This window comes from Manacus candei, unplaced genomic scaffold (assembly GCF_025592945.1).
Source record: "Manacus candei isolate 608988 ecotype Guabito, Panama unplaced genomic scaffold, ASM2559294v1 h1tg000003l, whole genome shotgun sequence".
Taxonomy (NCBI): Eukaryota; Metazoa; Chordata; class Aves; order Passeriformes; family Pipridae; genus Manacus; species Manacus candei.
In genome coordinates, this window is record NW_026138051.1 from 8,259,860 (window position 1) to 8,275,009 (window position 15,150).

Here is a 15,150-nt window from a genome sequence, read left to right on the forward strand (position 1 = left end):
AATATTTATATACATACTTCAGAGTAATATGGGGAATTGCCTCCTGAGATCCTTTCCATTAAAAAATATAACAAATAATATAAATTCGAAAAAATCAGATCATACAAAAAGTATAATCTGTTTGAAACTTTCTTTACACAGTTGTGTTAAAATTTCAATCTGTTCTGACCTGTCTGAGACAGATAAATATAAACTGGATTTAGCACACAATTCTTTGACACAAACAGTTCAGTCCATAATGAGTCATGAGTCACAAAGGTTCATATGGGAAACTCATATGTGGTTTGTTGACATATTACCTAAGAAATTAATGTAATTTATTTCCTACTCATTTTATTGACTAATTAATTGGACCATTAGTCAGGTTAATGAATGGAGTGAAAAAAGGAATCCACAGCTGGAATTTCAGAGGTGCAGCAGAGAAAGAAAATCAAATATGGAAAAATGTCAAGACAGTGCCTTGATTAGGAACATTTTCTCATGAATATGACAATAGAAAATCAAATAACTGATAAGTAACAGATGTCTGAAAGCTCTCTTTTCCCTTGAATTACATCCAATGTTCTTGGAGGCATCCAAGAGATGCAGTCATTTGGTAGGAAAACTATGCATTTGTATGCTGGTCCACAGAAAATCAAATCTGATTCTCTCTTCCAAAACAGTATGACACCCTTTCCCTTTATCCACAGCACTTACAGAACACTCTTTCTTTCCTTTTGTTGCAAGCAGATGATAGACATCATTCTCATTACATTTTCATGAAGGTAGTAGAAAAGTCTCAAGGGAAGTTTGAGATAAATAGAGGTATCATTATGGTACAGAAACAGGAAAAGTTGAAAAGATATGATGAGCCTTTTCAATTTCAGCAATGAAATCCTGCGCAGGACAAATGTTCCTACAACTCCCAGATCTGTTGCTGATCAGATGATGCAATAAAATGCCTTCTCATTAAAACTAAAGCCATCAAATAATGGCAGCAGTACTGTGGAAAAGTTAGCATTTAAGCATGTAAAAAAATATGATGTCTTAGTATGCTGCTCACTGAAACTACTAAGTGGTGTCAAATCAGGGACAAGCAGTGTTTACTTTCTTTCACAATTCACTGAGCAGGTGAGCAAAGATAAATGCCAAATGAACAGGAAAATGCAACTAGTGATTTATTTTGGTTCTGTTTGAACTGATTAATGCAAGAAATAATTATCTAGAGCTGGGACTTTGGACTCAGCAAGCATGTGGCATATGACCACATGTGCTTTTCTATTCATAATTCCTTCGTGCTGGAATATCAGTGCTGGCACACAGATACTGTGTAAGTCTGATATAACAGGTAGAAAAAAGACAAGTTCAAGGCAGTGCTTCCCTATTCCCTGAATGCTTCCACATGTTATATCCTGATAGGAGAAAAGAGGCGGAGAGGAGAAAAGAGGAATGCTGTGGTTAACAAACATGTCCCTTTTAACTGATGGCTTTGGTCATTCCTTTTCCTCATGTCCTACTGATGATGTCTGAGAATTTTTATAAATGGAGGAAACTCAGCATGACCATCCAAACCTTAGCTGAGCAAACTTTTCTGTAGTTCTTAAATGCTTTATATTGATGTTAAAGTAGAAGCTTAAAAAAGATATTCTTCACATGTCAAAGGCAGATGTATTTAATCAAGTGTCTTCTGACTTTGGACTCACTCAGAGCCAAACTACCAGGAAGAGATGCAGCAGCAGAATACAGAACAATGGACAAAGTGCCCCAGACTGCAGGCTGGGATCAAGAATGAGGAATCAGGACTGAGAGTTTCAGAAATAGCTTCTTTGACTGCTAACAGTCTGCCAAGGTTAGGTAGCTGTTCAGGATTTCTCTTACATCACTATCCTTAGCCACAGACACACTTTAACACACTTGGTATCTGGGGTACACAACCCAAACAAGGGTGTGGACTGTGTTGGTAAGAGTCTGACTTACCAAATTCAGGTTTTTCCTTCAAACCTTCATATTCCCTCAATGCACTAATAAATACTCCCACTTCTCACAATAAACCAGCATGGGGCACCTATGCCATGGGATAAGGGCCTGCCCCACTGCACTGCCAGCCACACCAACAGCTCTGGTAGGTCCTGTCCACCCACTGATAAGTGCTGACTGTTTGTAAACTTTGGCTTCCTACACTTCCTGCATCACCAGCACCCAGCCAACCCTGCTCAGAGGCTCCAGCCACGTGGAGTTTCACTGCACACATGCAGAGGAGAGGGACAGGAGGACAAAGTGTAAGCACTTGCTGCAGAGCTGCTGGGACACCAGTGTGGGCTGCCTGACTCTCCCAGTGCTGGAGAGACGCTGCCAGGGAGCTGCTGCAACAGCCCCTTTGTATGTGTGACTACAGGCCAATTATGGGCTGAAGTTGCCAGATGGATTTTGTCAGCAGAGTGCATTGTCATCCCATTTTCTGTGGGATGTGTGTCATCCAAGAAGTGTAATGATACAGACCCCTCCTGAAGAATATCCAGCTATTAGATCAGCGAGTGAGTGATGAGCTGTGAGCTGCTTTACAAGTTGTACTCTGCCTTTCTGCATTAGTGGACTCAGGAAGCACTGCAAGACTCTAAATTGCACTGCAGTGGTACTATCACTGCTCAGCTTGCAAAACACACAAATTTCCTAGGTTTTTTTATATTTTCACGCTTAACATACTGTTATCATGAAATCCCAATAACTGACCTTGATAAGGCCTTTTCTAGGAAGGTGTATGTACTGGAAGACAAAATGTTTAATTAATTTATTGGTTTTCTACCGCGCTGTCATTCTTCAGAGCAAACAAACAGGAATTGTCCAAGCAATGGTTCCAGCACAGGCTGGGAGTAAAGCCCATTAGAATAGCTTGTCTCCATCCTTCAAACAAATCCCAGCAGTGTCTCACAGATCTCCACTTCTGCACTAATATTTTGCCGTTTGGTGAGACCGTGATTAAAGAAATAATAATCCTTTTTCCTGTATCTGTAGGTTCTCCATTGTTCAAAGCTGTTGCTGAAACAGAGGTATTGGGGGTCTTTTTGGCTTTTCTTGTAAAAGCTAACTAGGAAAAAAGCAAACAGGACTCGTTAGAGCTATACACTAATCAGAGAGAAATACACATGGAAGGAGTGAAACATATTGTGAAGCAAATAATTGATCTGCTGCCTATGAAGTGCTGTTCCAATCACATTACTCCAGGCATTGCTCCCAGCACCGTTTTTGACAAACAAAGCCCCTTCTTCACAGGCATCATGTGGAAGAGTTTAATTAGTCTTTCTGCCTTTCATTTTTCACCAGGTTGCATGAACATACACAGGACCAACAACTTAAGTCTTGACCAGAAGACTTCCAGGTCAACAAGGTTTGGAAGTGAAACGTAAATCTGCAGTTGGCTCTTGCCTGTGTTGGCAAGTGGATGAGAAAGGCAAACAACAACTCTGACTTCAAGCTGAAAACAAGCAAACCTTTCCCAAACAGTGTGCTCCTCCACATCCACTGATCTTAATTAAATCTGGGACATTTTATAGCTCAGGATGATGAAGTGACACTGAGTTTAGCTCTGGAAAAAAACCCAAAGTTGTAAAATGGGTTTGACAATCACTGTCTGAGAATGTTTCTCTTTTCAGTTGCCCAGAGGAATGGAAACAGCTGGTATCAGCTAATGTTTAGGATTCTTACTTGCCTAAACAGCACTTACCAAATGGAAATAATCTAGAAAATGTGGAAGCATGCCTTCTCTGTGTCATTTTTCTTCTGTGTGAGAATTTCAGAAATGTCTCCAGAAAAAGAGCAATTGCCAAACAATGACTGATTAAAAAAAATAAATTGAGAATTTAGGACAATTAATTCTTACATGGACATGATAAGCCAAATAATAAAGGACATTTTATTCCAAACAGTCATTCTTAAATGTCTGTGTCTGGAAAGTAAAGCAAAGCACTCAGTTGTTAAGGTTGTGTCTTGTCATATGAATCCATGGAGCGGGTTAATATAGAGGAAATGAGCTGTTAGATGTTTTATTTCTTCTGCTTTTTTATATTTCCAGCTCTCCTAATAGGTATCTGTAGTATTTATTTAGAAAACCAAGAATAAATACATTTTTATAAGTTTAAATTACCACTGATACTTTTCTAGCTATGTATTTGCTGGATAATGTACTACACCCTTGAAAACCTCGTATTTGCCATTAAGCTAAATGACTTCCTGCTGCTATCCAGCTGTTACCATAGTGGTGACATAGGCATTTTCTTTAATGTAGTTAGGACAAAACCTTCAGAGTACTTCTTTATTCAGGCAGGAAGCACAGTAGGTGGTTTGAGACTGCGGTGTGACACATCCTGCTTTTGCAGTCGTCATCACTTTTCCTTCTTTTCAAAATTTTATTTTATCCCATTATTTAGAAAGGTAAAAATCAACCTGTATAAATAACAGAAGGAAACACAAAGCTGTCCTAGCTTTTAACAAGGCTCTCTGACTCATTTATACGAATCTTAGGATGCCCACGACGCTTTTTCTAGCACACAAAAGCCTCATGAAAAGATGGATAATTAACTATAAAGGCTGTTTTATAGAACTAAAATACAGATCTTATTTTTTAACCTAGGTATTCCTCACAATTCAACTAACATCAGGTGGTACTGAGAAAGATGTTTCACTACATAAAGATGTCCACCACAAAAGCAAGGATAAGCCAAAAGTAATTATGACTTTATAGCCTTGAATAAAAACCACTTTGTGTCAATAATATATTAATCTGAAGAGGAATTGGTACATACCTATTTTCAAAATATTTTGCTTTGCCTACATTACTTTATTAAAATGTGTGAGTCTCTGTGTTTTAGAGACATATATGTATATACCATGTATATGTATATACTATGCATCTTAATTAAGTAGAATGGATTTGCTGAAATTCTACACACTTTCTTCTCAGGGCTATTTTGTAAGTGGAAAACCACTCCTACACCAAGTGCTTGAAAACTGTTCATTTTGATTAAGCATGGAGAACACAGTACAAAGCAGAGAAAACACAGCAGTGCTGGCACTGCCATAGGCACAGGTGCACTGAGGCCTCAGCTTTTGACTTTATTTAAAATTCTCCATTTTCTTCTGTTTCATCGTTTTCACCTCATCTTTTATTTATTTTTATTTCTAATTCTCCATTTTCTGAAGTTTCATTGTATTCCTGTAATGATTTACACCTCAGCAGAGGTGGAGTCATGCAGGAGACTGAGAAGGCAACAACAAAAGATGTCCTGATAGGCAAGAGGAATGTCTGGAAAGACTAAAAACATGCTGCCTGACCACATGGAATGTTTTTAACTCTTATATCCTGATTAGCAACTGAAGGGAACACAGAACAACCTGGGGAGACTTAACAGAGATCACAGAATCAACTGGGTTGGAAAAGACCTCTGAGATCATCAGGGTTTGATCTATCACCACCTTGTCAACTAACCATGCTCAGATGAGCAACACGTAATAAAACAGGCCCATGCATTAGGGACGACAACTGGAAGACAACATCCATAGGGTTGGTTTGCCCCAAGCTTTTATATCCAGAGAGAGACCATTTAGATGCTACATGATAATTTTTACTGAAACCCTTAACAGCTTTTCTTAACAGTATTTATTAAAATGATTCACCATTTTAGCCATTTTTATTTTTTTTAACAGACAATTTGCCTTTTAAGCCATTTTTATTTTTTAAAATAATAATAAAGATTCGCTTCTTTAGCCATTTTTAATTTTTAAAATAATAATACCCCCCTCACAATTCACCATTTTAGCCATTTTTATTTTCTAAATGATAATAGAAAAACCCTCACGATTCACCATTTTAGTAATTTTTATTTTAAAGAATAATAAAACCACGATTCACCGTTTTAGCCATTTTTATTTTTTAAATAATAGAAAAACCCCCACGATTCACCCTTTTAGCCATTTTTATTTTAAATAATAATAAAACCAGGATTCGCTGGTTTAGCCATTTTTATTTTTTAAATAATAATTAAAAAACCCGCGATTCTCCGTTTTAGCCATTTTTATTTTTAAAAATAATAATAATAACACCCCCCCTTCCGCCCCACGATTCGCCGTTTTGGCCATTTTATTTTTACGTCTCGCACCTCCCGCCGCGCTCGGTTGCGGAGGGGAGGGCGCGGGGGGGGGCCGGCGGCGCCCAACGCACGCGCGCCCACGTGGGCGTTCCGCACACGCGCGGTTTAACGCGGCCGCCGCGCGGTGTTTCCAGCGCACGGGCCCGCGGCCGTGACGCGCTCAGGGGCGGGTGTGGAGGTGCCCCGGCCCCGCAGGCCCCGCAGGCCCCACCGCCCACCCGCGGCCCCGCCGCGCTCCCGCCCCCGCGGCCGTTCCCGAGGGCCGCGCGCCCGCCCCGCCCCGCGCTCCCAGCGCACGCGCGCGGCCCGTGGCACCGCCCCGCGGCGCGCGGCCCGAGCACAGCGCGCAGGCGCAGCCCCCGCCCCGCCGCCTCCCCGCACGCCGCGTCCCGCGGCTCTCGCGGCCCGTCCGTCCCCTCTGACCCGGCGCCGCCGCCGCCGCTCCATCCGGGCCCTCGGCGCCTCTCGGGGAAGATGGCGGCGCTGCTCCCGGGAGAGTGGATAAAGAACTGGGAGAAAGGCGGCAAGAGCGAGTTGTGAGTGCGGGGCCCGGCCGCGGGGCGAGATGGGGCGCTGCGGCCTGCGGGAGCGGGGCGGGGAGGGCGGGGGGCGGCGGGGAGGACGGCGGCCGGGGCTGCGTCCTTGCTGCCGGGCTGGGGGTCGACGCCGCGGTCGGTCGGAGGGCCCGGGCCTCCGCCCCGGCCGGTGCTGCCGCCCGCCCCGACGCTCGGCCCCCGCAGCTGGGCCCGGCGCCCCGAGCGCCCCCTTCCAGCCTCCGGGCCCGGCTCGTCGGGAGTCGGGCTCCTTTTCAGCCGCCCCCCGCGGTAATACGGACCCTGGCGCATTCCCGTTCCGCTGGCTCCGCGGTGCTGGCCGTTCTGGTGGAGGCCTCGGCCCCCGTTCCCACCTTTCTGCCGGTTCCGAGGGGACTGGCGCTGTATTCTCTGACCCAGGCGGGGTAAATCAGCCAGTCATGCTTGTTCTATCCCACAAAGTAACCTTTGTGCACCGAGGGGCCTGGGTGCAGCCTCCCAGACCAACCCAGGTGTGCTGGGAGCTTTCCGTTCAGGGCCTCATGTGTGTCTGTTTTAAGCCATCTTGGCAAGTTAACTGACTGCTGTGTGCTGCGTTCCAGGAGTGCATCTCTTCTGGGGTAATTCACCAGTTTGGCCATTTCACGTTACTCCATTAGCTTTAACAGCGGTACTCCGTGTACTAACTATACTTTTTAAATGCTCTTCTTTCTTCCATGCACTTCTGTTTTTGTTGTAACTGAAAAACCCTATAATTGTAAATAACCGGTGTTTGGGGGATCGCTTTGAGAAACGAGAGTCGCTCTTTTTCTTATTTTCTTTTGTTCATCTTTCTTAAAAGGGTGTGCAGCTTTGCTACTGATCTTCCTTGTGCATGAAGAAAAAGGTAGTAGGTTAGAGAACAGAGAATGTAGAGCTTCCCTGCACAAAATACTGTTCTTTCCAGGCCCTCCATTTTGTAGTGAAGGGGCCTCTCTTTGTAGCCATGTAACTTTTGGTTTGAATTATGATGGAGCCGTTATCATGTTAGTATGTAAGTTAAACATGTTGGAAGGTTGTGTGGAGTTTGCACAAGGACAGAAATGTCATAGCTGATCATATAAAGGCAGCTGCTCTGTTCACGTTCAATTTGAGCAAGTTACCTTTTGACCATGATAAAACCTTTTAGGATTCTCCCCTCCCCTTAGAGCAGTGCTTCTTAACCACGATGGGAATAAAGTGTTCATTTGCTACAGGACCAAAAAACCAAAATGATTAGCTAAATTCCTGTATTTGTGGCATTTGCACTTCATTTGGAATATTGCTTAAACGCAGTTCCAGGCATGACTTGAAGAGTAGTTTGCAAGAGAGGCCATATGTTTTAAAAGAAATGTGATTGTGTCTTGGATGACAGTTGTGAGGTTTTACAGTGGTAGCTTTATAAACATAAAGGAACATGCTTGAACTTACTTTCTAGAACCCAAACTACATCTCTGTAGCCACTATTTAGAGAACTGTTTAGGAAGCTAACTTTATTGGGAGAGTCTTCAGTGTGTAAGTTCATGTTTCTTTTTTCATAACTTCCTATCCTATTTTACTGCAGGAAAACAAAACTAGGATGCTGTCATTTCAAAATGAAATATTGAAATATGAAATATTTTAAAATATTAAAGGGAAATAAATGTAATGATACTTCTTAATTTTATCAAATTACTTATCTAATACCAATACGCCCAGAAACTTAAATTAGGTCTAGGCCTAAGTCCAGTCATGGGTTTGTGGTTCAAAATTAAGACATTACATTATAATGATAAGTTAGAAAAATGGAAAGGGGAAAGATACTGCCAAAGGAGAAAACTGACATTGCTAGCAAGTAGAGGATTTGCAAAAATTTAGAAGGTTTTTTCTTTTTTTTTACTGTATGGAAGCCTGGTCTGATAAAGCCCACACATGAAGTCAGAGAGCATTCACTTCTGTATGGAGGGGTTTGGTTTGTTTTTAAACAAAGTGGTGGGCTTATTCACAGGGAGACAAATACCAACTTTTTTGAAAAGTGAGGACACCCCCCCCATAATTAGTAGAAAGAAAAGATTAGGTCTTAATGGAAAAAATATTTACTTGCTGGAGCATGAAATGGCTTTCATGATCTGACTAGATCAGTCGAGATAGTATTTTGGCAGATACTTGTTGCCTAAATGAAAGCACGGTTTTATGTTTTGGAGGAATATGAAACTGTATTGAGAGAAGCAAATTATTTGTTTTAGTTTGGTATTTCATCTTCTACTAGGATAAATAATGGATACTTAAAAAAATTACTCTCCTTTCTTAAATTTTATTTTTGAGTGGTGTGCTGTCATGATTTAACAGTAGTATCCAAAAACCAGAAGGTAAGGATTTTGTGTGTCTTAGAGTGTCACAGTGTTAATTAGTAGGGCAGCAGTGACAGTTTGCTTCCAGGAAATTTTTCAGAGACCTTGTTCAAAACATAAATACATAAATGTATATCGTGGTAGTTTCAAATGTTCTTAGCTGCTAAAACTAGACATTGATCAGGATGTGGTCATCTTGTCTGTCATTTTTTATATTGTTAAGACCCTTTTCTATCTAAATACAATTTATTATGTTCATTTGTTGCTACTGCCAGATATTGTGTACAGATGGAGTTGGAATCCGAGGGTGACTACTTATGCTGCTCAGTCTGGACTCCTTGTAGACCTATTTTTGTACTGCCCATGTAGTGAGACTGTTTTGTCATGTCTTCCCAACAAGATGCTGGTCCGTGACTGAAACCCATATAGATATTTATAATACACATGCAGTGGCAAGCACTGATTGATACCTTATTTTGTGAGAGATTCAGCACATCAGGGAGCCTTTAGTGTGGACGGAGGGCTTTAATAAAGTACTTGTCTGGCAGTTTATGCAATATGTTAAGCCTCAAGATAAACTGAAGAAGCTTAACGTTCTGTGAATGTGAAATTTTGAGACCTGATCTTTCAGGCACTCTCAACATTAACTCAACACTTTGACTTTGCTCATGCAAGTAAAGGGCTGAGAGTCAGGGAAACTGTTCAGTGTAGTTTTGCCATCCTGACTGCAGAATGCAATTGATTGTACTTTATCTCAACTGGAGAACTACCCACATCAGTTAAATTATGCATATACTTAGATGTTAGCAGGCACATGCACTTTGATAATTACTGCTTTAATCCATGTGTGGGAGTGAAGTGGAGGTTATAGGATGTGGTGTATGAGTTGGGAGGCCTTGGTTCAGTTGCTGGCTCTGCCATACAAACTTGTTTAATAGGTGCTCGCGCTGCTTCAGAATTTCTTGTCTCACACAGTTTTATCTTCGTTTGAAGGGATGTGTTTTAGTAGAGCAAGGAAGTTCTCCATCCTCAGCTTGCAGCAGTGAGCTACAACGTCAGAGTAATAACAGTTGCAGGTGAACTCTTAACAGACTGTGCCAACGTTGATATATCTATTCTTGTGAAGGTGCAGGTATTTTGATTTTAATTTATGATGCACTCAGTTGAGATAGATGAACTAGTCTCTCATCTAGTTGTTACTGGAAGGTAGGGCTTCTGCCCTGTCTTCAGTCACCTAGGTGTTTGTCTGACCTGCTGGGGAGCTGCTCCAAGTCGGCTGAGTTTTTGACCAGTTTTCTGCCAGGTTTGTCAATAAAATTGATGTAGCTAATGTGAGAGCTGGAACTGTGGAGGCTGAGAAGGGAAGAAGTGTTGGTGAGTGTGTCCATCTCTGCACCAAACCATTGAATAGGCTCACCTGCACTGCCTGGCAGCGCCTGTGGAAAAGGTCTTCTTCCTTTGGAGAGAGAGAGTGCCTGTAGAAAAAAGCATGAACACAAAAAGAAATTCTTTTACCACTTTTTCTTCCAGTTTAATAATTCAGTGGGTTCTATTTGCAAATATTAAGCAAGTTGTTTTGCAGACTGATCTTAAATATTGAGTTTCTTGTTACATTGATCAAGCAGGTTCACGTCTTAAAGTAATGTGAAGTTGATAGTACTGTTTTGGTGCTGCTGGAAAGGGAATAGGAAGAGGTTAAAACTCTTACCTTGTAGTATTACTTTGTTAACCTGGTTGATGATACCACCTTATGACATAAGGGTCAAAGTGTGCATCTCAGAAATTTTTTTTTGGAATCAGATGCTTCACTTTACTGTTATTTGTGTACAGAGCGTAGAAATGAGTGCTTATAGGCTGCTTTCTTTATGGAGGAGTAATTAAAATTTAAGGAAATTGATTTATATTGAATTGATACACTCTTTGAGGACAGCTGGGGATAAAATCTATTATTTAAAAACCACGTATTTACTGTTCATGAAAAATAAAATACCTATTCCCCTATTTTGCTGTCTCTATTCTGACTATTTCCAAATACATTGCATTCTCTTCAATAGCATCTAGAACATCTTAACCACACCCTTGCTTTTTGCTCAGCTTCTCTGTTTCTACTGATTACATTGTGTGAAACTCCCCACTTTCCAGTTGTCTGTAAAGGGTGTGTATACCTTATATTTGCTAATTATAATCCTGTGATTGCTGGAACAGCTGTTTAGTCCTGTTAGAGAGGCGGTGATCTATATAGGATGCAAACAGAATGAGTAATGGATTGCTACAGAAGTATCTTTTACTGTTTATTTTTCTGTAATAATTCTGCATACCTGCCTTATTTGAGACAACTTAAAAATGGCTCCCACAGGAAACTGTAGTCTTGCCATCTCATGTAGGAATGCAACATAACTCTGATACTGTCCTCAGTTTCTGCATGGGAAAGATACTCGGAAAAATATGTGAACTTTTGGTTGAAAATGTGCAAATGTGACAAAGGTTCTTAAAATATTCATTGGTGTCTGTTATAATATAGATAAATCACTACCCTTTTTTAAAAAACTGTCACTTCTAAATGTGAAACTGCTTTTGAAGCCTCATCCTGGGGTGACAGTAGTGGTAGAGAAGAGGGAAGATCCTTGTATCTTGGAAGCATGACCATTTCTAAGCTGTCAGTGTAGTGGAGAAGCCTGCTCTTTAAGAATTTATTTTATAATACAGAGAACCATTAATTTATTTCATGGAACAGTCTGTAGAGTACTTAGTGTACTTTTTGCATATGGCTGTTGGGTTGAGGGAGCCCCAGGAGCGACCAACGACAATGGAATGTGACAGGTCTCATCCTATAGGGGATTCTTTTAAATAAAATTCTGCCTTCTTTTGATAAAACATCATGTACCTAGTTTAATGTTGAAAGTTTTTTTACAGACCAGAGTTTGAAAACTGTCATAGTAACTCTGTGAGAAGAATTTCTTCATTGGATAACAACAGTAGGTTATTGCTGCCACTTCCATGCTTCCATTCATACTAAAATTGCCTCATGCTCTCACCTTTCGGTGGGTAAGAGTGTGTAATGTTAGGAAGAATATTTTCTTAAGTCTGTGATTTATATGTGTATGAGATCTCTTGGGAGTCTTGTTTCGTTGCTGTGTAAGTTCTCTGAATGAGGGTTTACTCTGGAAAAATTAAATGTAGTCAGCCATGAATCTTAAGCTGCTTTAGCCAGAGCAACAACAAAAACAAGAACCCCAAAACATTTGTGTGTATGCCAGTATCTAACAATTCTTTTCTTTTTTTTTCTGTTAATATATTTTTATTTCAGTGTGCAGCTGTGTCGTGCTCTCAGCGAAAACAAAAACCATGATGTGGGTTTCAGAGGTAAGTTGGTTGTGTGGTTTGTTGCTTGGTTTTAGTTAAATTAAAAAAAAACAAACTTGGAAATAGTTGATCATGGTACCTCTGCAGGTGTGTGCTTGGAATGTTCATATATGGTGACCATTAGTGTGTGCTAAAGGGAAATATTACAAATATTAAGGCAGTACCAACATCCACAACTGGGATTGTCTTCAGTGAGTGGTGTCAGCATCATCTAGTATTTGGTTTCTGCTGTAGAAAATGAATTGTGTTTTGCAAACTCAACATACATCTAAATTTTATTCTAAGAGTTAAATACATGAACACTGGTGTGTGCAAGTGTGAAATTAACCTGCCTGTTTAAAAACTAAAATTGGGTTTAATTCAGCTACAGTGGTCTGCAGTCACCATGTTACTGAGTACTTGGTTTGAGGCATTAAGATCTGCAACTTCTTTATTGAATATTGTTTATTGAATGAACTGTGTGGTACAAGTGCAAGGTGAAAGCATGGAGGCTTGTTATTTTTCATATAGTAAAAAGTGTCACAACATTGTAGTGTATTGTTTAAGAACCTTACAGTTTTACCACAACTGGTTTTCCAATGACCGTGTTTAACATTGCAAGATTTTTCTCGAATGCAGTACCTCTGTTTAGTGCTTCAGTTTAATAGAGGCTTTTGTAAGGTTGCATTCTTGAGTTATAGGAGACTGTCTTTAAAAAAATTAAATTAAAAAGTCCTTTTTAAGCACTTTTTTCTCCAATTAAATTTTACTTACTCCAAGAAAAATGGTTTTTGAAAGCATATCTGTGATGAGACATGATAAGGAGAAAATAGTGGAATGTTTTCTATGGATGTAGAATATGGTGTTTGTGTGAATAAGGTAAAGGTGTCTTTGTTAAACCAACTACCAGTACTCAAGTTATTATATGCAGGACTGTAGTTTTTCATCCCATATTACAATTATTCCATAAACTCTCTAGATAAAGTGGATCATCTCTTACTATCTGCTTGTGTGAGGTCTTAGATATTGATGATCAATTTTATTCTATCAGCAGTAGCAAAGTAATCCCTCTCATTGGTAACAGAAGCATACCCTGTTTGCTTGCAGGGTGTCTGAAGTCTTCAGCATTATTGTAAATATTGCTTTAGCAGTTAGGTGAAGGATTATGTAACATGTTCTTTAATCATCTCTTTTCTTTCAACAGATATCCAGCAGGCTTTGTATGAGCTTGCATACCATGTTGTCAGAGGAAACTTAAAGCATGATCAAGCTTCTAATGTTCTTGGCGATGTCATAGTGAGTATATATTTGTAATCATTGCATACTTACTAAATTTTTACTTTATTATAAAAGTCCAAATGAAATCCAAGCAGGATAATATTCAAGAGATTTTTTTTTTTCTGTGTCTGAGAAATCATTCTTGTCAAGCTCTTTTTCTTCTTTTGGATGCACTTGATATATATCTAATCTGGCAGGGTTTCATTTTTCCCCCTACCTTTTATGGTGAGGAATAGATGTGTTCATTTCAGCATAAATTAAAAATTAAGTCATTTTTTAAGGGCATATGAAGCCTGAAGTTTCTAATAAATGCTAAAAATAAGTGTCACTTGCTCATGCAGCACATCTGTAATGCCACCTACTGGTTTTTATAACAGTGTAACAACATCTGCCATTTTACTGTTGGGATCTCCAAGTTCTGTGATGACCTTTAAAATAATGCATTAGACTTATTTTTTGGTTTGAAAAAAGGTTTTTCTTAAAATGCTTTGAATAAATGAGAAAGTAGGGAAAAGAATTTTTTTCCTCTAAACCTCCAAGATTACCAAATACCAATGTTCCTTAAAAAAAAACAAAACAGAAAAAGTACATTAAAAGAATCTTATAAAAAGTATTTCTTATTCTTTGGAAGTTCTTGGTTTGCTGTATTGATGTGCACATTAAGGAAAAGTACGTGTTACATTAATCTAGTGTAACCTTTTTGTGCTTTTTAAACTTGTGCATTGGGTCTGAGGACAGTCAAGGTTCTAGGGCACCTTGCTTTTGGGATGGCACGTGACAGTGTTGGATCTTTAGTTGCTGTAGGAAATTGTAATTTGTTTGGTGCTTGAGAAAGTGCAGGTCACTGTACAGGCTGCTGCTCCTCACACAGGGAGTTCCATTGGGCTTAGAGAAATGGAGGTACTGACCAGGGTTTTTTTTTTTTCCCTTGGTCACTAGATACACTTTTAAATTACATTAAAGTGTTATGGTGGTTCATTATGTATCAATAATTAGTACAGCACTTATGTTAGATATTAGTCAATAATTAAGCATCTTCATTATTAATATGAATTATTAATGAATATGAACTTACTTTATGATTAAGTGTTTTATGTAGCAAAATAAGAATTTTGTAAGTGTGCATATTGGAATTCTGTATTCATTAAGTGGGATTTTTTTCCTTCTTAGGAATTTCGAGAAGACATGCCTTCTATCCTAGCTGATGTATTTTGCATATTAGGTAAGTTGGGTTCCCTTCCTTTCAGCATTGTAACAGATTTTGAGAAATACATGTTTTGTGCATCTGCTTGTTGACTTCTGTGGGAAATTTCATTGAATCTGTAAAGCATGGCTTCTCTTTACAAACTATGTTGATTCCTCCTCAGTGTATCTGTATCTCACTCATTAATATATTTTCATTCCATTTCCAGAAGTTTACCTATTAAAGGCTGTGGAAGTTGATCTGCCAAGAATAGTTAAAGGAGTTAGCTTGTAAGAATGTTAGCTAATGGAATCAGTGACTTAGTGATGTTATCATTCTTAAAT

The 15,150-nt window shown here is 39.7% G+C and overlaps 1 protein-coding gene across 6 annotated transcripts in view; it reads left to right on the forward strand.

Annotated features, from left to right (window-relative positions):
- Positions 1–6,467: 6,467 nt before the first annotated feature.
- The window catches only part of THOC2 (THO complex subunit 2), a 47,759-nt gene continuing 39,076 nt past the window's right edge, over positions 6,468–15,150 (forward strand). For 2 of the 6 annotated variants that reach the window (XR_007905368.1, XR_007905369.1), the window contains exons 1-4: positions 6,468–6,658; positions 12,311–12,366; positions 13,550–13,641; positions 14,794–14,845. Coding sequence is in view for 4 of the 6 variants with exons in the window: in XM_051792748.1 (XP_051648708.1) it covers positions 6,597–6,658; positions 12,311–12,366; positions 13,550–13,641; positions 14,794–14,845 (262 nt within the window). In the remaining 2 variants the exon portion in view is untranslated. The remainder of the gene's footprint in view (positions 6,659–12,310; positions 12,367–13,549; positions 13,642–14,793; positions 14,846–15,150) is intronic. The other 4 variants (XM_051792767.1, XM_051792758.1, XM_051792748.1 and 1 more) reach the window with 3 other exon arrangements.